General features: G+C 36.3%; 3 protein-coding genes across 5 annotated transcripts; 1 reads left to right on the forward strand and 2 right to left on the reverse strand.

The window, feature by feature from the left end:
• Positions 1-1,240: 1,240 nt before the first annotated feature.
• Positions 1,241-13,345, forward strand: svopa (SV2 related protein a). The gene is given in 16 exon segments (XM_042723636.1): positions 1,241-1,525; positions 3,973-4,133; positions 5,399-5,484; positions 5,694-5,792; positions 5,955-6,026; positions 6,156-6,284; positions 6,861-6,923; positions 7,116-7,241; positions 7,372-7,500; positions 8,098-8,171; positions 8,397-8,473; positions 8,723-8,827; positions 10,009-10,120; positions 10,223-10,304; positions 10,925-11,014; positions 11,945-13,345. Coding segments are annotated over 16 exon segments (1,653 nt in total). The 5' UTR covers positions 1,241-1,490; the 3' UTR covers positions 12,158-13,345.
• On the reverse strand, positions 13,024-24,386 carry dao.2 (D-amino-acid oxidase, tandem duplicate 2). Of its 3 annotated transcripts, XM_019098009.2 has the most exons (12): positions 17,496-17,772; positions 17,166-17,187; positions 16,872-17,074; positions 16,609-16,723; positions 16,144-16,220; positions 15,934-15,999; positions 15,479-15,533; positions 14,950-15,054; positions 14,796-14,878; positions 14,458-14,575; positions 14,276-14,374; positions 13,024-13,658 (listed from the first exon to the last, which is right to left on the reverse strand). In XM_019098009.2, the coding sequence occupies exons 2-12, from the start codon at positions 17,181-17,183 to the stop codon at positions 13,527-13,529; spliced, it is 1,071 nt and encodes a 356-aa protein (XP_018953554.2). In that variant the 5' UTR covers positions 17,184-17,187; positions 17,496-17,772; the 3' UTR covers positions 13,024-13,526. The 3 variants fall into 3 exon arrangements, with proteins under 3 accessions (XP_018953554.2, XP_042579569.1, XP_042579568.1); XM_042723635.1 differs by lacking the exons at positions 17,166-17,187; positions 17,496-17,772 and adding an exon at positions 24,020-24,386 and having other exon boundaries at positions 16,872-17,067; XM_042723634.1 differs by lacking the exon at positions 17,166-17,187 and having other exon boundaries at positions 17,496-17,760.
• On the reverse strand, positions 20,233-23,924 carry LOC109083183 (D-amino-acid oxidase). The gene is made up of 11 exons (XM_042723381.1): positions 23,919-23,924; positions 23,526-23,659; positions 23,265-23,379; positions 22,258-22,334; positions 22,023-22,088; positions 21,634-21,688; positions 21,360-21,464; positions 21,205-21,284; positions 20,917-21,034; positions 20,731-20,829; positions 20,233-20,647 (listed from the first exon to the last, which is right to left on the reverse strand). Exons 1-11 carry the CDS (start codon positions 23,922-23,924, stop codon positions 20,516-20,518), a joined length of 987 nt encoding a protein of 328 aa, XP_042579315.1. The 3' UTR covers positions 20,233-20,515.
• Positions 24,387-24,535: the final 149 nt, after the last annotated feature.

The raw sequence follows: 24,535 nt of genomic DNA on the forward strand, positions 1-24,535 counted from the left end.
CCTACCTTAACTGTTTAGGAAAACTAACTTCGTAGGTTCACAGATTAGCTGAATGATAATTATTTATGAATCTATTATGGTCTTAATAAGTGAAACCATGGCATAGACTGACAGAATTTGGATTAAAAAGCCACGAAGGCTTGAAATATGTGTAAGCTTTTAAAGGATTTATGTGTATTTCGATTTGTTTTGTGTTACTAATGAACATATGAGTAGAGTTAAAGGCTGATTAATATTTATAGGCATTTCACTGATCACATGTATCTTTATGTGATTTATTTATTTAATCATTTATTCTTCTTCTTTCTCCACGAGATATCTTTTCGCTTGGCTTTCTAACTTATCCGACCTTTATTTGCAAATCTGCACATTTCGATTGAAAAAAAGAAATGAAAGCTAGTTTGTATTTATCTTTCTATATTTCCCACCATGTTTGTGTGTTTGTGTGTGTGTCTCTGTGTGTGTGTGTGTGTGTGTGTGTGTGTGTGTGTGTGTGTGTGTGTCTCTGTGTGTGTCTCTGTGTGTGTGTGTAACCTACTCATTGTGTGTTTGTGTGTGTGTGTGTGTGTGTGAGTGTGTGTGTGTGTGTGTGTGTGTGTGTGTGTGTGTGTGTGTGTGTGTGTGTTTGTGTGTCTCTGTGTGTGTGTGTCTCTGTGTGTGTCTCTGTGTGTGTGTGTCTGTGTGTGTGTGTGTGTGTGTGTGTGTGTGTGTGTGTGTGTGTGTGTGTGTGTGTGTGTGTGTGTGTCCTCTCTCTGTGTGTGTGTGTGTGTGTGTGTGTGTGTGTGTGTGTGTGTGTGTGTGTGTGTGTGTGTGTGTGTGTAAAGTTATTAAAAAGACTTGTTATCCATCAACTCATCAGAACTATTCTTTATTTATTATCCTTTCAGTAGCCTACGCATCTTTTTAAATATATTTTGTTATATTTGTCAGTACTTCTTCAATATTCAGCTCTATAACCATGATTCTGTACGGCAGATTATAGAAATCTGGATATCTGTAGAATCATCAGCTTTATCTTTTTAATAAACATGGCCTCGTGCACTAGTAGGCATAGTACAAGGCATAGCTAAATCCAAACATATAATTTATTTTATTTTAAGATCTAATTCATTGCAGTGATTTATAACATATACAGACATGTTTTGTGTCAGTGAACATTTAAATATTAATGCAATTGACTTTACTACTTAATATAGAAATAAAAAGGTGAATGGGGAGAAAAGTCTTGAATGAAATTCTTGGGAGGTGTATTGTCTTGATTCATCATCTCCAGAGTGTCTTCAGTGCTTTGGTTCCAGCCTTTGCAGAGATCCAGCACTAGCGAGCGACGCGACGCGACATGCGCAGGAATCATGGACGCTCCGCAGCGCGCCGCCCCTCTCTGAGCTCTTCTCTGTCCTCACGCCCGCGGTGCTGAAATCAGCCTCGACCCGACAGCAATGTAACGGCAATGAGACAAAGACACGCGCAGCTCGACAAACACACCGATAATGGACGATGATTTGTTTCAGTTAAGACAGCTCCCGTGAGTCTGCTTTTCATGCTGTTTCTTTCATCCGACCTGAGCCGTCATGCAAACACTTTGTTCCGTTCATTTCAGTCCGTTTAGCGATCTACAGCTGCTAGAATGTGACATTGATATTCATGCAACTTATTTGAAAAATCACTGCTTACATAATGGCTGCTGTAGATGTAGGCTGATGTAGAAGAAGAGTATTTGGGCAGTATGGATTGGCAAAGGTGTTTGTTTGGTAAACAGATCAAGAAGATTCAACTATTTATGTATTTTAAAGCAGTAACGTTGAATATTTCCTCATCCATTGATTCATTTGCATTGCACATGACGATTCCATTGAGTAACGCAATGGTTATTTATGTCTGAGTGGGGTTTTAATGTGGTTTTTAACACTCATTCTGATCACAGATCACTTTGAATGGTGTTCAAATAGATTTACGCAATAACATGTAGCCAATTTGATTGGCCTAATAGAAAATGTTCAACTCTGTCCGTGATTTTTTAGATTCATTTTTTTGTTCACATTTTAAATGATTTTTTAATGATTTCTGTGGCAGCCAGGGCTTCTTAACCTAGGGTTAAATACAGAACTAAGCACTTTTAAAAATTATAAACTGAAATGTTTCTTAACCCAGGGATTAAAAAATATGTTAACCCAAGGTTAAATTAAAACCATCTATATTTTAAAGTAATATTTTATAATAAACTACATGTATGGTAAGTAATACTCTTATTATGCTTCTAAAAGCTAAAGCTAAAATTGCATTTATCTCCTTTAAAGCTAATATAATTTTAAACTTTATATATGGTAAGCAAAAATTTTTATTGTTTTTAACATTAAAGTTTTTATTTAAAGTTTTTAACATTTTTACTTTCTTTTTCAATTTACAAACATTTTTACATTATAGCAAAAAGCTTAAATATCCCTTACGTTGTGTTTTGGATTTTTGGACTTTTGGTACAAACCCTTCCCGAAATATTTTTGCTGCACTTGTAGTGTTCCCAAAAATTGCTTATAGAGTTCTGCTATATTGTTATCAAATCAATCTTTTTATTAATGTTTTACACAGGTTTTATAAATCTTTTTGGAACTTACAAGCAGTTTTTAAAAGGCTTTCAGCGTATGATTTATTTTCTTCAGGATTTTCAGCACAACACAAAGTATGACTGGTTCTAAAAGGAATGAGGTCATTCGTGAATAGCCAAACATCTTGGTCTTGATGACTGATCGCCCAGTGCATCAGTGGCATCTTAACAAGACAGTGCAAGTTACAAATAAATGTAAATCTGTCCTTGTGTGTCATTGATCATCTGTGTTGCAGACAGTAAAGGTCTTTGCACTGATGCATGTACGAGTTTTGAATACACTGCCTGCTTATGCTGATGTTATTCCTGTGCTGCTGATGCTTGGCAGTAGGCCCAGTCGCCATCTGACGCTGAGCAGGAATCATGATGGCAGCGCTCTTAATTGTTGATGTAGAGCTTGTTTCAGTCTTTTTCAAAATAATACTGATGAAATCATCACGTTCTTAGCATTTTCTTATTGTTTGCAGGAGCTCTTGCCTGTTCTGTCATCGAAACCGTTGCTAATTTCAGATGATTTATGATCTGCATCCTGGTTTCTGTGTGGGTTTTTTTTTTAACACTCCCAGAGAAACGTTTGTCTCTGCTGAGCATGGAGAGGTCATCTTTTTAATTACACTGCCTGTCTGCTCATGAAAGCTTTATTGCTCACAGTGTCGCCGTGAGCACTGCAATTACAGTAATTACACCGCAGGATATCTGTGTGCTCCTCTTATTTACTGCTCCCTGATCCAATCTGTCTTCATAGCTGTGAAGATATTTGTAGAGTAAAATCCCCCCGACTATCGCTAGAGCATCTGTTGTTGTTTTCTTCAAGCAGCAGTTTTCATTCAGTGAGAAGATGCCTGCCTGTCATCCGGTCGCCCCATTAAGGCTGTCGGTTGTGAGTCACAGTTTCAAACATCACTCCGCAGTCTCTTCGCACGTCTGGCTTTCTCTTGTGCTTTCGTTCCAGAACCCCAGAAGAGGGATTGCACAAACAGGAAGCTCTCTCATCACCTTGGCAACAGTCTCTTATTATGTGCATCATTCTGTCGTGCACATTGCAGCTGTATTCCACATACAGATCCTTGCTCTGTCGAATGATTTATTTTGGCCTGCCGCATTACAATAAACAGCATATACTGTATATTGGCTGCTGCTATATTATGCATAGGCACTGTGATTAAGCTGTCAGGCCTATTTAAATCTTTCTTCATGTTTTCTGAAAACAGCCGCAGCAGAAGGATATAGAGCATATTTCCTTCCGAATCCTCTCCTTATTGGCTGTTTTAGTCATTGGCTCAGAACCTTCATATGCAGTGCTTCAGAAATGTGTCGATCTGGTTGATTCTGTACCTTATTATCTGTCTGCCTGTTTGTCTCCCTGACAGAGTGGTGAAATTTCGGCGTACAGGTGAAAGCACTCGCTCAGAGGATGAGTGTGGCGGCAGGGAAGAGGTTTTGCAGGTGGAGGGAGGACGGACGGATATGGAGTCTGTTTCCCTGGCCGATGCTGCTCCGGTGCCTCGGGAATTTGCCAACCCCACTGATGGTATGATCAGTTCATTAATATGCTTATTGTTCACCAGTCGTTACATTTTTGAAAAGGTGTTTGCTTTCTTTTTAAATGTGACCCTGGACCACAAAACCAGTCCTAATACATAAGTAGCACAGGTATATTTGTAGCAATAGCCAACAAGACATTGGTCAAAATGATTGATTTTTCTTTTATGCCAAAAATTATTAGGAATATTAAGTATAGATTATGTTCTATGAAGATATTTTGTACATTTCTTGCCATAAATATATCAAAACTTTCTTTTTGATTAGTAATATGCATTGTTAAGACCTTTTTTGGACAACTTTAAATCTGATTTTCTCAATATTTAGATTTTTTTGCACCTGAAGATTTCAGATTGTCAAATAGAATGCCAAATAGTGTCATATCCTGGCAAACCATACATCAATGGAAAGCTTATTTATTCAGCTTTCAGATGAAGATGATGTATACATCTCAATTTCTAAATATTGACCCTTATGACTGGTTTTGTGGTCCAGGGTCACAAATGTGTTTTTAAGGAATATTTCTTGAGCCAGGGGTCAAAACCATTGTTAACCAAAACTTTTTTAAAATTGATTTTTTGGTTATTTGAAATAAAGCTTAAATAAAATATATATATATATATATATATATATATATATATATATATATATATATATATATATATATATAAAAACTTGGTTGCACTTTATTTTAAGGTCCAGTTCTGGCTATTAATTAACTAATAACTACGACTTTTGCGTCAGTAAACTCCTAATTACTGTTTTAAGTTTAGGTGTTGGGTAGGATTAGCAACGGATGGATGGGTGATTGTGTTTATGTGCTTTAGAAGTAGTAATAAATAGCCAATACACTAGTAATATGCATGCAAACAAGCAATTAATAATAGTAAGAATTGGTCACTATACTGAAGTGTTACCAAACACTTAAATGAAAAAAAAAGAAGAAGAAAAAAAGTTTCAACTGAAGTAGCCTACTAAAATTACTAATACTAAAACCGAAATAACACTAAATTCAGCAGAAATATATTAAAAAACTAAACTAAAACATGCACATAAAAAATTTATGAAGCTTAAACTAAAATTAAAATAAAAAATAAAAAATAAGAGCTAATGCAAGGTGTTAATAAATACTGTATAAATTATACTAAAATAACACTTTTGAGCATGTTACATGCTTCATATATACAGGATAGTTGATTGCATTATCGGACAGCTCACTAAGCATCTTTAAGGCATATGTTGCTCTTTTAACAGATACCTTCATGGTTGAGGATGCAGTGGAAGCCATTGGCTTTGGAATGTTCCAGTGGAAACTGTCTATCCTGACTGGACTTGCCTGGGTAACAAAACTTAAATGAAATCCAGAGAGGGAATAATTGTCGTACCCTCACAACCCTGTATAATTACAATCAGTTAGGCGTTGAAATGAAACATTTTATTATTTTATATTATTAAAATGAACACTATCATTTTATAAGCTGAAGCCGTACACAGAAGGAGTAGTTGCTATATTTGTTTCCATATTTCTGATGGTTGTATTTGTGTGCAGATGGCCGACGCCATGGAGATGATGATTCTCAGTATATTGGCCCCTCAGCTGCACTGTGAGTGGGCACTGCCCAGCTGGGAGGTGGCACTGCTAACTTCGGTACTGTACACTACTCCTTGAGTCAATAATGACTCCCCTCATGCTTTTTTAGACAGGTTTGGCAGTGGAAATGTTCTTGTTCTGTTAAGCTATGCATCAGGCGTTTGCCTGAATAACAGCACTGACGCATATGCAATGAGTCTCTTATCTTCTCTGTAACAGGTAGTATTTATTGGAATGATGATCAGTTCTTCATTATGGGGAAACATATCTGATAAATATGGGAGAAAAACAGTGAGTATGTTTATAAATTAAAGAGCAGTATGTGCATGTCCAACGGCACAAATGTTGTTTCTAATCTCACTGTGCACCTGCGGGGACTGATTAGAGCTGTGTGTGTGTGTGTGTGTGTGTGTGTGGTAGGGTTTGAAGATGAGTGTATTATGGACCCTGTTTTACGGCCTCCTCAGTGCGTTTGCACCTATATACGGATGGATCCTGTTTCTCAGAGCTCTGGTGGGCTTCGGCATCGGAGGGGCTCCACAATCGTAAGTGTGACACGGATCTGAATGCACACACAACCGTTTAGAAGTTTGGTGTTTCTGAAAGTCTTAATCTCAATTTCTCATCAAGGCTGCATTTGGTCAGAAATACTGTAAAACTGTAATATTGTGAAATATTGTAATTGAAAATCTATTTTAATAGATTTTAATATTGAATTTAGTCCTGTGATGGCAAAGCTGAAGTGTCACATGATCCTTCAGAAATCATTCTAATAAGCTGATTTGGTGTTCAAGTAACGTTTCTTATAATTATCAATGTTGAGAACAGTTGTGTTACTTTTTCAATTTTTCTTTTTTTTTTTAAGAAATTCTAAATTTATTGAATTTATTTATTGCATTTGTTTTAAATAGATTTGTTTTAAACAATGCAAAAAATGATTCAATGCATCCATGCTAAATAAAAGTAAAAATGTAATTAAAAAAACAAAGCCCTTTTTACCCCAAACTTTTGAATGGTAGTGTACAAACATCTATCTATAAGTTCTCCATTACAGTTTACCATTTTATATAACAATATCATTAAATAATTAGAAACTTACAGCACATTTTTTATCTCTCCTATAAGGTAACATTGTATGCTGAGTTTCTCCCCATGCGGTCCAGAGCCACTTGCATTCTGTTGATAGAGGTAATATTCTATTCTATTCTATTCTTTTTTATTATATTTTTTTTTTTTTTGTTGTATTATGTTCTATTCTATTCTTTAAATACAGGTATCATACCTTGAATGATTCAGTTGTTTCAGTTATAAGTTGAACCAAAGCATGGAAATCCTCATAACTAGTATAGCTTAAATGTCTTTCTCTCTGATCTGCTGTAGATATTCTGGGCTTTGGGTACAGTTTTTGAAGTGGTGCTGGCTATTTTGGTGATGCCAACTTTGGGCTGGCGCTGGCTGCTTGCCCTCTCCACTATTCCACTCTTCATTTTTGCTTTTCTTTGCTTTGTAAGTATGAAGTTCTCAAATATCAGTTTGTTCTTTCTCTTAGAGCTAGATATGGATAGACCAAGCCATGTTTTGTGGTGTGAGCAATATATCGTCTGAACAAAGCAAAATGTCTATTGCACATCACCAGTGGCTGCCGGAGAGCGCTCGTTACGACGTCCTGACAGGAAACCAGGAGAAGGCTTTAAACACACTCAAACGCATTGCAACAGAGAATAACGTCCCCATGCCGCTGGGAAAACTCATAGTGGCCAGACAGGTAAAACACTAGTTAAATATATGATTTATGCAATTTACGGCTTTCTTTACTTGGTTTTTATTTATTGGAAAATAATTGAAATACTTACTATAATACAGTGTGTATTAGGCGTTGAATCTGCATTGGTGTGTGAAAGTTTTCATACAGAAATGATGATTTATTATCTTTGTTTATACTAGAAATGATCCTAAATTGATGAAAATAATAGAACCAACTTAAAACACGTTCACGTTTTTGTCTATCGAAAACTATTAGATAATATTATTTATACTATTTATATTGATATTCGTTTGAACTTTCTATTCATCAAAGAATCCTATGGTCAAAAATATTAAGCAGTGCAACCATTTTCAGCATTGATATTATTAATAAAAGTTTCACTGAAAACTGGAGTGATGGTTGCTAAATTCAGATGTGCCATGACAGGAATGAATTATATATATTTTTAAAATATGTTAAAATAGAAAGCAGTTATTTTTCATTTTAATAATATTTCACAGTATTACTGTATTTATTCTCTTTCTCCTTCTCTCTTTTAAAGATTTTGGCATTTTATCCCTCCTTATTTTGGGTATAATTGTTATTTTTTGTGTTCAGGAGGACAGGGGGAAAATTCAAGATCTTTTCTCTCCACACTTCCGTTGTACCACTGTTCTGCTCTGGTTCATATGGTAAGATGGTTCCCCAAAGTTCTATTAATTATTGTGTGAACACTCATTCAATCACATGTCATTATGTAAATGTCTACTACTAAAGCTGTAAAGGACTTTTTTGTTCCCTAAAATTTTTGTCACATCTCACTCTTTTGTTTCGCAATTTCACTCAGATATTCCACAGTGTTTTGTGTTCTTGCTGCTTTCGTTCACATTCTGTTTATTGTGTGCTTTCTGATGCAGGTTCTCTAATGCATTCTCATATTATGGTGTGGTTTTGCTGACCACTGAGCTTTTCCAGGAGGGAGGCGCCTGTGGTAGTGAGTGAAAGCTTTTGTGTGTTTAAAAAACAGACCGGAGCATAGTGAGAATGTAAGGACTATGAATAGAATGGAATACCACATTTATTCAATACTGTACAGTATAACTTGCCTAAGGTTTTTTTTTAAAAAAAAATAGTATGTAAACCACTGTGTTTAATATCATTTCAAAATATAGATTGGTAGAATGCTTACCATACACAACCGATGTATTGTGTGTGCATATATTGGTCGTGTGTCTCCTCCTAGGGGCGAAGGGCAGTAAAATCGAGCCAGGTTGCAGTTTGGAGTGCAAATATCTGAATTCAGACGACTACAAAGACCTTCTGTGGACCACACTTTCTGAGTTTCCTGGTATATATTTGAATTATAATGCCATTAAAGGAATAGCTCATTCAAAAATGAAAATGTACTCACTCTAAGGCTATTCTGAACCCGAATTCTGAATCAGACACCAGATATAATTTTTGATATCTTTTTACTAGTAGGTGCAGGACACTATATGTCATTTATGTAAGCGAGGATAGCAAAATAAAGTAAACTGTGACGTATTATAGCCAAAAAGTCTTCATACAGTGGCCTACCAGTAAAACTGATAAAAATTTGACACTTTGACCTAACCATGTTTTGCTTAAATGTTTTTATTTAATTGCTAATGTGACCCTTTTCACCATGGACTGAACAAAATTAAGCATTGCTTGGTAATTGGTTGACCTAAATTGGTATTATCTAATTGTGTTAGGTGCATTACATACCTTTCTATCAAAAAGTTATCTGACATTATCAAGATGAATTTGTTTCGACAGTTTAACTCTGAGTTCTTGTCCTATTTTATTATAATTTTCTAAACAATAGCAAATAAACTGTGATGTTGTGGGAAATGTTGAATGTGTCTGAATACGTTTTGGTTTGACTGTAAATTAAGCATTACATCACTTGCTCACCAACTGATCCTCTGCAGTGAATGGGTGCCGTCAGAATGAAAGTTGAAACAGATGATAAAAACATTGCAATAACCCACAAGTAATTCACACCACTCAAGTTCATCGAATAATGTCTTGTGAAGTGAATAGTTTGCTTGTAAGAAACAAATTCATCATTAGGATGTTCTTAACTTTAAACGGTTGCTTCTAGCTAAAACACGAGTCCTCTATCCAAAATATTGATAGCTCCATCTTGTCTGAATCAGGAAGGAAATATGCACAAATTATGCACCATTTACAAGCAAAAACAATTCTAAACAAATCTCAGTGGATTTTGAGATAGACTAGAGTCGTGTGGATTATTGTGATGTTTTTATCAGCTGTTTGGACTCTCATTCTGACGGCACCCATTCACTGCAGAGGATCCATTGGTGAGCAAGTGATGCAATGCTACATCTCTTTAAATTTGAACTCTTCAACTCTTCAAATACATTTTAAAATATTAGAAAATGATCATTTTTTTGAGTGAACTATTCCTTCACATCTCATTTTTAAATAAGTTATGGCAGGCATTAAGAAAATGTGGCAAACGTATTGATTGATGCATCACAGGCCTGCTGGTGACCCTGTGGGCGATTGATCGATTAGGGAGGAGGATGACTATGGCTTTGTGTTTCTTTGTCTTCTCTCTCTGCATTGTGCCGCTCTACGGCTGTGTGGGAAGGTCAGAAAGCACTTCTATTACTGTCATTTTTCTAGGGCATTCAAGCCTGTGGTAATCACATTTGTGAACATACTGTGAATAACTATATTGCCTATATTGCAGGACGTCTTTGACAGTATTTATATTCATTGCGAGGGCTTTTATCGCTGGAGGTTTCCAGGCTGCATACGTGTACACCCCTGAGGTAAGAACTCTTTCAACTCATTTCAGTTGATATATAATTATTTTTTGGAGGAACTGAGACTCAAAGGGAAGCTCTATCCTTCTTTGGAATATGTCATTGAAAATTTGACACTCTTGGCAGATAAACTGTAAGGAGAGTAAAGCCTGTAGACTGTCAGTCTAGTGTTAAATGATTTGCTCAAGGCAAGGATTTTGACCTTGGGAAGTGTCCAGTTCCTGGCTCACTCCCACCACTTGGCAGCCATTGCAACAGCTCACCTGACATAAAACAGGCTGCTTTGTCATCCTACTTTGCATGAACTACTGGAGTTCATCTCCAGAAACAGGACTGAAGGGTTGAATATTACATATAGTGTCTGTAGGTTGCTTAAGAGCGTAGTTACTGACTGTATGTTACCTAAACAGTTACCTAACTACATTAATCTTTGTCAGTGATATTTAACTGATTTTGAAAGTGTTTACAGCATGCTGAAGAAACTTCAGTGAAGTAATAGGTCCATGTAGGTCATACAGATCCATTCACTAACCACCCTGTGGTTAAGTAATAGTTCAATGTTCACACTGAGAAGATCTTTAAATCACTTTAAAACATATATAAATCACTCAGTATTTCTTTTGCAGGTGTATCCCACAGCCACGAGGGCACTGGGTTTGGGCACCAGTAGTGGGATGGCTCGGGTTGGAGCTCTCATCACACCATTTGTGGCACAGGTGTAGAAATAATAACATATAAAAGACATAAAATACAGAATAATGTAAATACCCAATCAAAAATACGCACAGACTAAAAAACAACAAATCATTTTGAGATATTGTAAATGTGGGAGATCCAATATACTTGCTATTTTTTTATTAACTTTTTAACTTTTGCTTTTAACAGTTAAAACACTTCCTATAATACAGTGGTTTTGAATCTGTGGCAGTTTTGGCAAATGATCTGATATGCTGAGCTCTGGTGCTCATGCGGGCTGCATGATTTTGAGTCCAGCTTGCAAAAAAAAAAAAAACTCACTCTGCGAACAACAATTCAAAGAGTTACCAGAAATATGACTAATCAAAAATAGAGAAGAAAAAGACAAGGGGGCTCATTCACTAACTGCATATGTAAATGTTTTCAGAAATTAGGATTCATTAATAAGTTTGTACTTAAAATTATTTTACATTTAAAATAAAAAACTTAAAGCAAGGTTTGTGTTTAGATATTTGTATACACAAAACTATTCCATACTATTATTTATACGATATTATTCTTTTGAATCCTGAAAAAAATGTGTTATATAATAATATGCAACACAACCATTTTCAGCAGTAATAATAATAAGAAATGTTTCTTGAGTGTGAAATCAGCATATTAGAATGATTTCTGAAAAATCATAGGACATTGAAGACTGGAGTAATGATGCTGTAGATTTAGCTTTGCCATCAAAGTAAAAATGACAAATTCGATATATTGAAATAGAAATTAGTTCTTTTAAATTGTAATAATATTTCACAGTGTTACTGTATTTTTGATCAAATAAATGCAAACTTCATGAACATTAGAGATTTCTTTAAAACATTAATAACCCTTACCAGACTTTGAATCTTACTAAACTGTTGAATGTGTGACCTAAAAGAATTTGTCTCTGCTGCTTTCCTCAAGTGATGCTGGAATCATCTGTGTACCTGACTCTGTCGGTGTACTGTTGCTGCTGTTTGCTGGCTGCTATCGCTTCCTGTGCCCTTCCCATAGAGACCACAGGACGAGGCCTCCAGGAGTCCAGTCACAGAGAGTGGGGTCAGGAGATGATGGGACGGGCCTCAGACAACAGTCCTGGAGGGATTCCACATTCCAGCTCTGGATCACAGGACTAAGAAACACCACAGATAGGTTTGGAAAGACTTTGTAGAAGAAATTGGGAATCTTTTCTGTAAAAACAAAAAAAAACAAGCAATGTGTGTCCACAAAGGAATAGCATTCTAAGAACTCTTGGTTTTGATTTAAATCCGTCCATTAATGACACATTCCTCCACCAAAGGTTGTGGGGTTTCTTTTTAAGAACCTCCAAACCAGAGAAATGGATACTGCATAATGCATAATACTCCCCTTTTGCCCTAAGGAACTGCAACAGGAAATGGGTTGAAAATCGATCTAAAACATGACAAACTGCATTATGCAGTTTAACACATGAAATCACTCTCACATGTTCAGAGGAGCATTTGAACAACGAAAGATTTGAACCTGAAGTCATGAAGTTGAAAGATAGCACAAGAGAATGTACGATTGCGACAGGCTTAGTATGACAGCAAGTAGAAAGAGGATTTGTTTATTTTTTTATTTTCTTTACACTCCAGCATTCCTTTGGCAAAGTCATGAGAACTTTTATCTCTTCTTTGAAGCAAAGACAGGATGCTGCTATTAATCACACATTGCACAAGTTTGTGGTCTGTTATCTTGCTTCTTTCAACCATTTACAATACTTTAAGCTGGTTAAATGTTATCCATTCACAGTTTTAGACTTTCGCTGACACCAGTGATGTATCTAGTGGACACCAAAGTCTTCATTTCACACCGCTCAGCACTTGAGAACACCTCTCTTCATCCTCTCACCGGCTGCCAACAGCAGTCACTCATGTAAAGTGTATAAACTCCAGTTGATCCCTCCTAATCAGGCATATCAAAGGTTATTGGATTCTTATTATCTTAAAATACAGCTCAATGACAATAAAACAACAGCAAGTGGCTCATATCAGAACAGGTCTGTAGGTCACATTTATTGTATTATTGTCTATTCTATATCAGGCTCCAAATGCATTTTCCAAACGACGGCTTGCATCAAAACACACTTTGTTTATTTAGCTCGACTGCTCAAAGCTATATTCAGTTATTTGTATTTCTGTACAGTGGGTATGTGTGTGGCATGATGGGAAGTGTGCAGTTGTTCCTGTGAGTGCAGAGTTGCCTGCCTTTTGTTTTGTGTCTGTGTGCACAGATCTCTTGCCACTGCACTGGATGTACATGTATGATAACAATAAATTATGCTTCAAAAAAAAAAAAAAAAAGAAGTGACTTTATGTATCTTTATTATAGATTAGTGCAGAGATATGTAGAGAAATGTATTAAATTCTGAAGATTCATTATCTCTTGGTGGAATCAGTATGATAATGGTTATTAGATTTGTTGAGAATAAGAATTGATACAGTAGATAATATGTCTAAACATTTGTCCAGAGGCATAGATCTATTAGAGACGTGATTTAGAGTGTGCTAGCAGGACTTTCTGCTCTAGGATCTGTCCAAAGAGACGAGCAGCTTCCTCAGCACATCCACGATGGATGGTCAGTCCAAAACCACCATGTCCATAGTTATGAATGACCTGAGGGGAAAGAAGACAGAAAACATGGTGTGTGAACAAATAATCATGAATCTGCGGAGCCCTAAAGGGACATCATGATGGAAAAAATATAAGATGGAAGGAAAAATTAAAAAATTATTTAACTTGCAAAACGTTTGTGTTTGCCTGAAAAACTTTAATGTTCGTTCACAAAACCCTACACTGTTTCTACACCGGACATGTCCATCTTGTGTCAGTTCGTCTTAAATAGAATATGCTTCAGTTTGCTCTTTGCTCAGTTTGTTCATGCCAAACTGCATCTAGTGTTAGTGTAGAATTTGATTTTAATGGGTTTTATAAAGAGTTTAATGTTTAACGTCCAATGTAGACACAATGTTATTCTTTTGCTTAGTAATATTTTGCATTTACTTGCAATGCTTTTACATGGTCTCTTGCAAATCCCTCATTTGTAGAAGTAGTACCGTATTAAGGCAAAATATCTTATTTGCAGTAATGATATTGCAATATAATTTTTTCTCCCTTCATATTTTTCCAATAACATGCCTATTTAGGGGCTCTTTATTAATCATATAATCTTGGATATTTATGTTGTAAAATGGCATCAGATCTTAAGTGTAATGGTCGTTCTATGAGCTCACCTCAAACGAGGTTGGTCCAGATCGTATGGTCTCTCTCTCCAGTCTAACTTTGCTGCGAGCGGGTCTGAGACCAGTCCAGTCCTCTACTATCCGCGCATGCTAGAGAAAAAACAACAACATCCAATCCACTCATGCCACTCACACAAGCACTAATTTAGCAAGGCTAAAATAGCTGAAACTACCTGTAGACTGGGCTCAAGCTTGCAGGCAGCTTCCCAGATGTTTTTATGGTCCACAGAACTGTTCTGCAGATTCCAGTTTCCTATTTGGAAAACTCCACCCACAGTGACTAAACGACTCCTGCAGAAACAAAATTACATGAGGTAATGTACAGTACATCACTGCTAAGACAAGACTACACTGCAATTCATAAACACAAGTGAAAAATTAGCAACAATGCTTATGTTATTACGTGTTATTTCAGTATTACATACCGTTTTTTTATCTACTATTTACATTTTATTTCAGCTTTGTTTAGATTACTGTAAATGCGGTAGAGTGTCATCATGAAGAGGCTCACCCAGGAATGATGTATGGTGAGTTATAGACTCCTGATGAGGAATCATGTGTGATGATCCAGTGTTTCAACCAGGGAGCGTCTACCTGTTGATATAAAAACATGAGATCAGAGCAGTTCCATGTAAAAGCTTTAACTTCTATCCACTAAACCTCACCTTGATGATCTGTCCTCTGGCTGGCTGGAGCTCAGGATCAGACTGGAGGTCTCCTGATCGGACACCGGAGCAGTTGATGATAACATCAGCACCACTATCTGCCAGCTGAAGCACATTTTTGAGGTCATTACAAATATACACATTTTATGATTACTTTTTTACAGTATATATGAGGCAAGCATAAACTGAACATTAAATTAATTAAATTAGAGTTAAAGAATCTGCTTATAATATGTTAAAACTAGTATAATACATATCTATTATTAATGATGAAAACAGTTGTGCTGCTTAATATTTTTGTGGGAATGATGATACTTTTTTTCAAGAGTCTTTGATGAATAGAAAGTTGTAAAGATCAGGTTTTATTTGAAATAGAATTATTTTGTTACATTGTAAATGTCTCAACTGTCACAATCGAATTAATGTGTTCATGATTAATGTTTTCTTTTTAAAAGGTAGTGTACATTTTAAGATACTGATCTTTTAATTAAAAAAAGATGAATGGAAATGAAAAAGGAATTGCTCAGACCTCTTTAAATGAACCAATCTTCCTCTGATAAAACTTGACCTTTCTTTGTCTCAACCTGCAGAAAACACAGAAATGTGACCAAGGTGTCAAAGATAGTGTTAATCATTGTTAGACCAGAAAAGAGTAACAGGTTCACAACAGACTTTACATGACTATATACATGCATAACAGTTTTTCTGATGCATATACAGTAAAACAGAAGAATAAAAATTGGAGACACACATATATGCAAGATGTCTAAACACACAATATACATGTAATACACAAGTCTAGAAATCTAAAAGACCACTTATTCATTTTAAGTCAAAATGCTTATTTGTTTTATGTTTTTAAAAATGTAACAATTTCTAAGCTTATATTACAGTTTGAATTCTGGACTCTTGAACTCCACTGTTATATTCTATTTCATTCCAATTCTAATGTTGGTTACTGATTAGATAACGGGAATCTCTCACCAGTCCATAAGCCAGGGCAGGTATGTCTTTCCTTCAATCATGAGAGCGGTGTTAAACCAACCAAAACTGAAAGACAGAAGGAAAAAGGAAAAGTGACGTATGCAATTTTACAAAAATAACTACTACAACCGTCAAAGGTTAAAACAACAAAACAAGTCAGCATAATTTAATTACAGAAATAGCTTGTGATGTGATGCAGTTGATAAGTACCTGTATCCCGGGAACATGTCTAGTTCAGATTTAGTCAGCTGGCGAAAACCCAACACGGCATTTTTAAATGAGGGGTCCTGTTTGAGGGGAGCAGAGAGATTGAGTCATTTTCACTATTCTCTCATGGGTCAGTGAGATGGGTCAGTTATTTTCACTCTAATTTTATGCTGGTTTTAACCAATGCCAGAGAGAGAGGCCTCAGCAGTTTAAAGTGGACGTTCAGGTCTCTTAATTCCAACCACTTCTTTTTTGTTCAGATATACAATAAGGTTCTTTGTGCTCTGTTCAGGCCATGCACTGACTGGACTGGAACATGTTTAGGGCCCACAGGCAGAGACAAAACTGTGAAATCATTTACCTGACAATATACTACAGTATGTCCTGTGTGTCAGAACTTGTGGTTTATTACATGCCATTCTGTATAAGATAATGATATTATATGCAATGGAAAGATAATGTTCTTACTGGCAGGGGTTCAGGGCACAGATTGTAGCCAGACTGGAGGAAGATTCCCATTTTCACTGAATCTGGAGAGCTGAGGCAACTTAGTAGATAGTCAAACGTCTCTTTGTTCCATTTACTGAGAAAAGGAAATAAACATTTTACTTGCTGCTATAGATTATACAGCATCTTGGGTTCTTCAGGATAACTGAGAAACATAAGGATGTGCTTCAACCGATTCACGGACACTTTTAGAGTCAGACACTTTGACACAATTGAAAGCTCACGTTTCTTGCACGTTGCCCTTGTCGTAGAGATACGGCTGCCAGAGTCCAGCTGCCCCGTCGCTGGTGGTGAGTGGAGTGAAGACATCAGCATACACCTCTATGGTGAGGGGGCTGATCCTGCTGTGGAAGTGCTGGTAGATGCTCTGAGCGGTGGAGAGGCCGATGACCCCCGCTCCTATGATGCACACCCTCATGTCTGCTAACTAGATGCAAGTATAAATGCATGCATGAATGCATGGTTTTATTACATATTGTAATGTTGTAAACTGATTGGAGAAAAATTTCAATACAAACCTGTGTATTCTGAATCATCCACCTGTGAATACATAATGCTGCCATATGTTTGCATTGCCATTGGAAAGGCTTAATTTGTTTTATGAAGTTTTGTGCCCATAAACCCCCCCAAATAGATACAATATCAAAATTAAAATGTATAATGACGATTAAAAAGGTTATAGAGCTTTAGTTGTTTTTATTAGTTGATTGCATATTCAATTGTAACTTAATAGTTAATGGAAATATGCTGGAAATAATCCACACTTTTACATTTATGCATGTGGCAGAGTTGCATTACACTGCATTCAAGGTATACTTCATATTTTATAAAAGGACAGCTTTACTCACCACACTTTTTTGTCTTGTTACCTCCAAAAAGAGATGTTTGTATCTTATCTTCTCTCTTGCAAGAACAGTGCAACGACAGGGAGCAAAACTTACAAATTGACTTTTTTTTTTCACGTTACGTAACGTCGGCTGTGACGTTGAGGTGGCGCTATTCGTGTGTTGTTTTTCAGTAAATGCTCAGTATGGGCTGGATTCTCAATACTAGTCTTACTATTTTTGCATGGTAGAAATCGTAAAATTAGTATTCTAGATGCTATTCCCAATTCAAACCTAGTGGTGGGCGTTTTGATGCCTCTTAATGATTCGAATCTTTTTTTAATTTGTTCACTAAAAATATTCGTTTATACACTTGCGTTTCATCGTTACTCCAGCAGGTGGCATCAAATCTTATTATTTCAGGCCGGGGTGCATTAACTCCAAGGTAAATTCTGGGTATTTGTCAAACCTTATCAAAACACGCCACCTTCACATAGATGTCAGCACAAACATTACAATACTCCTTTTTTTTCCAGATCTAGATTTGTAACGTGAGCAGTTGTTCCTATGTGTCTAGACTTCAGAGAGTAATTTTGTGTTTTCGTCTGTGTACACAGACAGTGTGTATCCTCCTGTGCCTTTTTTTCCTAATTACCTTGACTTTAACATTTTCTTTTATTTCTTTGATAAAGTAATTTCAGATGCAGGTCAGAACTACCAGAATAATGCATCCAACTTGTTTGTTATATATAATAAATAAAACAAACTCCGGTTGATCCCTTAAAATCAAGCATATCAAAGGTTATAGGATTCTTATTATCTTACAATGACAATAAAACAATAGCAAGTGGTTCATATCAAAACAGGTATGTAGGTCACATTTATTGTATTATTGTCTATTCTAGCACATCAGGCTCCAAATGCATTTTTCAAATGACAGCTTGCATCAAAACACACAACTTGAACATTTAGCAACAATCTTTGTCCATTTAGATCGACTGCTCAGTGCTATATTCGGTTATTTGTATTTCTGCCTTTCAACTGTACAGTGGGTATGTGTGTGGCATGATGGGAAGTGTGCAGTTGTTCCTGTGAGTGCAGAGAGTTGCCGGCATTTTGCGATTTAGTTTTGTGTCTGCACAGATCTCTTGCCACTTGCAGCTTTCATTTTTATTTAAGTTTTGGTTGCCAGTGCAATATTTCATTTATTTAAGTTGCAACCCCAATTCCTGAAAAGTTGGGATGTTTTGTGAAATGCTATAAAATTAAGAATATTTTATTTGTTAATTCTCTTTAACCCTTATTTAATTGACTAAAGTACAAAGAAAAAATGTCCAGTGTTTTCACTGCCAAACTTAATTTTATTTTGTAAATATAAACAAATTTTGATTTTGATGGCTACAACACACTCCAAAAAAGTTGGGACAGAGGCACCTTTTCATGATGGGCCATACATTTTCAAAAGAAGACAGATCCGCTGGCCAATCAGTCACATCCACATGTGTCTACGAAACCACGCTGTTGAAGCACATGCAGAATTTGACCTGGCACTGTCTTGATCTAATAACCATGGACTTCTCATAAAAGATTTCATCTTGATGGCAGTGTATATATCTGTTTAATCCCAATACATGCCTCTATGTCAATGGTACCTTCACATATATGCCAGTCACCCATGCATGCAGTTTGCTCTGCTGCAGCTCAATACCATGACAGATGTTTGTTTTTGCATCTGTAATAATAATAAAAATAATAATACATTTTATTTGTAATGCGCCCTTCTCACACTCAAGGCGATACAACATGGTAAAACATAACAATAAAATAATAAAACACTACTCCAAATCACAATAAATCACAAAAAAAGTAACAGTAAAAGTAAAAATAATGATAATTATAACTTAAAAACCTTACAAAAAAGATAAGTCTTAAGTAATCTCAGGTATAAAGAGAAAGGGTCTTATGCGTACAATTTTCTGCAGACAAAAAAATGATCAGGCACCTCATGCTTGCAGTATTTAAATAATACACTAATCAAGAGGGACACTGCAGCTGGATGCAAATGCAAGGGCTTTGTGGGCAAATGTATGTAAAATGTACTTTATTATTGAAATTATTCATGAAAAATTATTTTATAGTGGAGACATGTGCTTTTGGGTCAGAAAAACAAACAAACAAATATTTGATATATTTTATTATTTTGATAGCTAAATTCCATAAATGCAACCTTGTAGAAAAGAAACCATACTTATTAGTATTTAAAAATAAGTAATAAATTATACAGTATAATTATTGTTCTTCAGTTGTACAGGTATGTACGTGATTGTGTTTTTTAGGTCTTGGTGTAATGTTTATGTATTTAAAAAAATGCAAATGTATTTATTTATTATTTATAAAACTGTTTATACATTATTTATGTACCTGTTTTTGTTTGTTTGTTTGTTTCTTTTTTTTAAACTGCTCAAGCACATTTAAATTGATTAATAGGTTCAGTTGAATCAAGGGCAGTGTAGATTTCTTTCATCTAAAAAATGTTCACATATTAAATATAATGTTTTATATACTATTTTTTATATACTGCCTTCATATATGCAATGTATGCTGGAACATGATTTGATAGGTGATTTGATATGAAGTAGAAGATACCTGAAAAAGTCTAATGTTCAAACACTGAATGAGCAGGATCCCTTGCCACTACAGTGATGTACATGTGCATGATAATAATAAAGCTTAATTAAAAAACATCAGATCAAAGCATAAATAAATCATGCTAGCATCTGATTCTTTATTGTACATTAGCTGAGTAACATGTTGACAATTCAGCTCTGTTATGATTCTGTTATGTTATCTTTTATTTCAAAACTCTATTACAGTATAATAAAAAATAATGTACATTTACATCTCAGTAGTTAAGGATACATTCTTAAACTCATGGAATCTATGAGTTCCTTTTGGAATCAGTATGTCAGTTGTTATGGGATTAAGGAGAATATTGCTGATGTCTGATGAAATTATGTCTAACATTGTCCAGAAGCCCAGATCTACTAGAGACGTGATTTAGAGTGTGCTAGCAGGACTTTCTGCTCCAGGATCTGTCCAAAGAGACGAGCAGCTTCCTCAGCACATCCACGATGGATGGTCAGTCCAAAACCACCATGTCCATAGTTATGAATGACCTGAGGGGAAAGAAGACAGCATGGTGTGTGAAAAGAGGCAAAGTTAAGAAGAAGAAATATTGCTCTCTTTACTATGAGCTCACCTCAAACGAGGTTGATCCAGATCGTATGGTCTCTCTCTCCAGTCTAACTTTGCTGCGAGCGGGTCTGAGACCAGTCCAGTCCTCTACTATCCGCGCATGCTAGAGAGAAAGAAAACTGAGCAAATCTGTGGAAATATGGAAAATCACACCTTAAATAACAGATTTTGACAGCATGTGATCCTCTACCTGCAGACTGGGCTCAAGCTTGCAGGCTGCTTCCCAGATGTTTTTATGGTCAACAGAACTGTTCTGCAGATTCCAGTTTCCTACTTGGAAAACTCCACCCACAGTGACTAAACGACTCCTGAAGAAACAAACTGAGGTCATGTGCATCTGTCCTGCGACAAGACTACATTTTCCATTTTATAATTAACACAACTAAAAAATGGGAACCAACACAGCATGTTTCCCTTTATCTCTAAATGTCTTTTTTTTTTCCAAATATACATTGACTGTGATGAAAAATAAACTCACCCGGGTATGATGTACGCTGAATTACCTTTAGACGAGATATTATGTGTGGTGATCCAATGTTTTATCCAGGGTGCATCTACCTGTTGACATACAGCACAGAATCAGAAACTGTCAAAAACTCAAAACCTGACTGACTTCTATCCACTAAACCTCACCTTGATGATCTGTCCTCTGGCTGGCTGGAGCTCAGGATCAGGCTGGAGGTCTCCTGATCGGACACCGGAGCAGTTGATGATAACATCGGCACCACTATCTGCCAACTGAAGCACATTTTTGAGGTCATTACAAAGTGTGACCACAATCACTTCACAACAGAATAGATAATGTTCACACAGCTCAAAAAAAAAAATTATATAGCATTGCTACACTTGGGCCACTCACACAGAATGTTTTTTTTTTTGCAGTAAAAAAAAAAAAAACCATGCAAACCTCTTTAAATGAACCAATCTTTCTTTGATGAAACTTGACATTTCTTTGTTTTAACCTGTATAGAGAGCACCAGAAAATTACTAAAATGCCATTGTTAGATCTGAAACTTTATACACACACACACACAAACAAACACACACACACACACACACACATACATATATATATACACAGACACACACACACACACACACATTATATAAAAAAAATATATATATATATATATATATATATATATTATATATATATATATATATATATATATATATATATATATATATATATATATATATATATATATATATATACACATACATGCATAGTATGTATATCTTTACATATATGCATACAGCTTCATCCTAGTTTATGTTACTGAGAAGATCTCTCACCAGTCCATAAGCCAGGGCAGGTATGTCTTTCCTTCAATCATGAGAGCAGTGTTGAACCACCCAAAACTAGGGAAAGTGAAATATATAATATAATACATAGGTCTGCACTGTTTCAATTTGAATGTCCAATTAAACTGAATATTACTCCATGTCTTGTACAGGACTTTGACTTCAAAAACAATGTCAGCGATATCAGTTTAAATCAATTATCGAAATAAACAAAGTTGATAAGTACCTGTATCCTGGGAACATATCTAATTCACGTTTAGTCAGCTGGCGAAAACCCAACACGGCATCTTTATATGAGGGGTCCTGTTTGAGGGGAGCAAAGAGACAGCTACAAAATTAGGGATGCTCTGATCGATCGGCCAGAGATCCGTATCGGCCGATAATCACATTTTATGACTCGATCTGAACTCATTACACATGGCCGATCTCACAAACCAATCGCAATTTGATGACGTCAATGCGTGATGTCCATAGGCTGTATAAAAACATGGACGTAGTGTCAGTGATGTCACCCGTAGGCATCCAAAGAGCGTTTTTGAAACTCAAAGTGGGAGAGGCGGCCAACGCCATCTTGTCAGCGCATCACCGCATGTCACTCCCAGATAATCGAAAATAGGCAAAGAGGCGGGAGCAGGTTGCTGAAACCGCGCCCACATAGCTCGACGGAGGTGTCAGCAGCGGCAATCTTGGTGTGAGTCGGGTGTTGATGCCCTTAATTATGCAGAACTTTAAGGCTTAATATAATCTAAACGGATGAGTTATAAAAAAAATTCACCCCCTTCACAGTTGTCATGAAGGGCAAAATTAGCTATATAGACCAAAATCATTTTTGAACCAGGCTGTAAACATGTTTTTATCAGCTGTAAAGTTGGGCATTTTAACATGTGTTTATACCGGCCAGCCGCGGCATGTTTCTGATGCGGCTCTCTGCGCTGCTTGGCGAAAAATAGTCTTTTGTGAGTTGTCACAGCGTGGAGGACGGAACAAAACCTCGTCGGAACCGTAATATCTTCTTTGGCCATATTAGCCTACTCAATAGCATTAACACAGGCCTTTTAAACTTTATCTGCAATGTCACCGTTTCTGTCACTGCAACACTGCAAAAATCCTGATCGGAGCATCCCTATACAAAATACACCTAAAAATATAGCATTGTTCAATGAAATGCCATGTCAACTATGTATTTTAAATATATATAAAGCATTTTTATGAAGGAAATGACAGTGTTCTCACTGGTGCAGTTTCAGAGCACAGACTGTAGCCAGACTGGAGGAAGATTCCCATTTTCACTGAATCTGGAGAGCTGAGGCAACTTAGTAGATAGTCAAACGTCTCTTTGTTCCATTTACTGAGAAAAGGAAATAAACATTTTACTTGCTGCTATATATTATACAGCATCTTGGGTTCTTCAGGATAACTGAGAAACATAAGGATGTGCTTCAACCGATTCACGGACACTTAAATTCAGACACTTTGACACAATTGAAAGCTCACGTTTCTTGCACGTTGCCCTTGTCGTAGAGATATGGCTGCCAGAGTCCAGCTGCCCCGTCGCTGGTGGTGAGTGGAGTGAAGACATCAGCATACACCTCTATAATGATGCACACCCTCATGTCTGCAGAAAAAAACTGCCACAGGCTTTTTTTTTTAATTTCTAAAATGAATTTCTGCTTTATCCTGCTATGTGTAAATAAATGTAGCCCTTCCTATTTTAAATATCACCAGACAATGCTGCCACGTGTTTATTCGTGCAGATGGCTTATTTTTGCAAATAATGTGCAAAAACGTTCATCTGTATTTCAGAGAAATCTGCACAACCAAAAATTACATACTGTAGGCCTATTTGCAAACTTGAAAGACATTATTTTAGTTTTCCTTGTTGTTCACCTCCATGAAAGTTTTTTATGGTTTAACAGGTAATACACTGTCTGCATGTACTGTAATACAAAGCTGGAAAGAATTTATTGAAGAAACACAGTTTCACTCACCGGAATTAAGCTCACCAGATGTTATCTCCAATCCTGCGAGCTCTTCTTCACTCTCTCTTATATACACTGCTGTGTGCAATGCAATCACAGATGGATTTAGGCAGAAAACAGAATTTACTGATTAACTAATTCTTTATTACCTAACTCCCATAACGTAATCAACAAGTGACTGAGTCTATTCATTCGTTGTCTTCACACAAAGCTTGATGATGGGGTAAAGTCCACCGGATTAGAACCAGCCATAGTGGCCTCTTGAGGTCTGTAAAAGTTTCACTTGAGCAAATATATTTAGCTTAATTCATTCACGGGGCAACTCTGGAAAATTTATATTTGGTCAAAATCCTACTGACCTTAATGTGTATCAGTCACTCCTCTCTCTCTTCTCCGCTAATGTCTCCACTGCTAAAAGGAAATGTTATAATAACAAAATTGACAATTTGTCTAACTCTTGCATGTTCTTTAAAACATTTTCCTTGCTCCTCCTCCCCCTCCTTCATCAACTCTAACAGCTGACGA

This window comes from Cyprinus carpio, chromosome B5 (genome assembly GCF_018340385.1).
Source record: "Cyprinus carpio isolate SPL01 chromosome B5, ASM1834038v1, whole genome shotgun sequence".
Classification (NCBI taxonomy): domain Eukaryota; kingdom Metazoa; phylum Chordata; class Actinopteri; order Cypriniformes; family Cyprinidae; genus Cyprinus; species Cyprinus carpio.

Bases quoted from the DNA above. Each gene is read 5' to 3' on its own strand.
- dao.2 (XM_019098009.2), bottom strand. The intron at 15,055-15,478 runs GTCTGAGCAATT...AATGTGCTTCAG, and splicing joins AGATTGGTTCATTTAAAGAG to CTGGCAGATAGTGGTGCTGA. The intron at 13,659-14,275 runs GTGAGCTCATAG...CTTTCCCCTCAG, and splicing joins CTGGACCAACCTCGTTTGAG to GTCATTCATAACTATGGACA.
- LOC109083183 (XM_042723381.1), bottom strand. The intron at 22,335-23,264 runs GTGAGAACACTG...CCCCTCAAACAG, and splicing joins TGTGCTCTGAAACTGCACCA to GACCCCTCATATAAAGATGC. The intron at 21,035-21,204 runs GTGAGTTTATTT...TTGTTTCTTCAG, and splicing joins TCAGCGTACATCATACCCGG to GAGTCGTTTAGTCACTGTGG.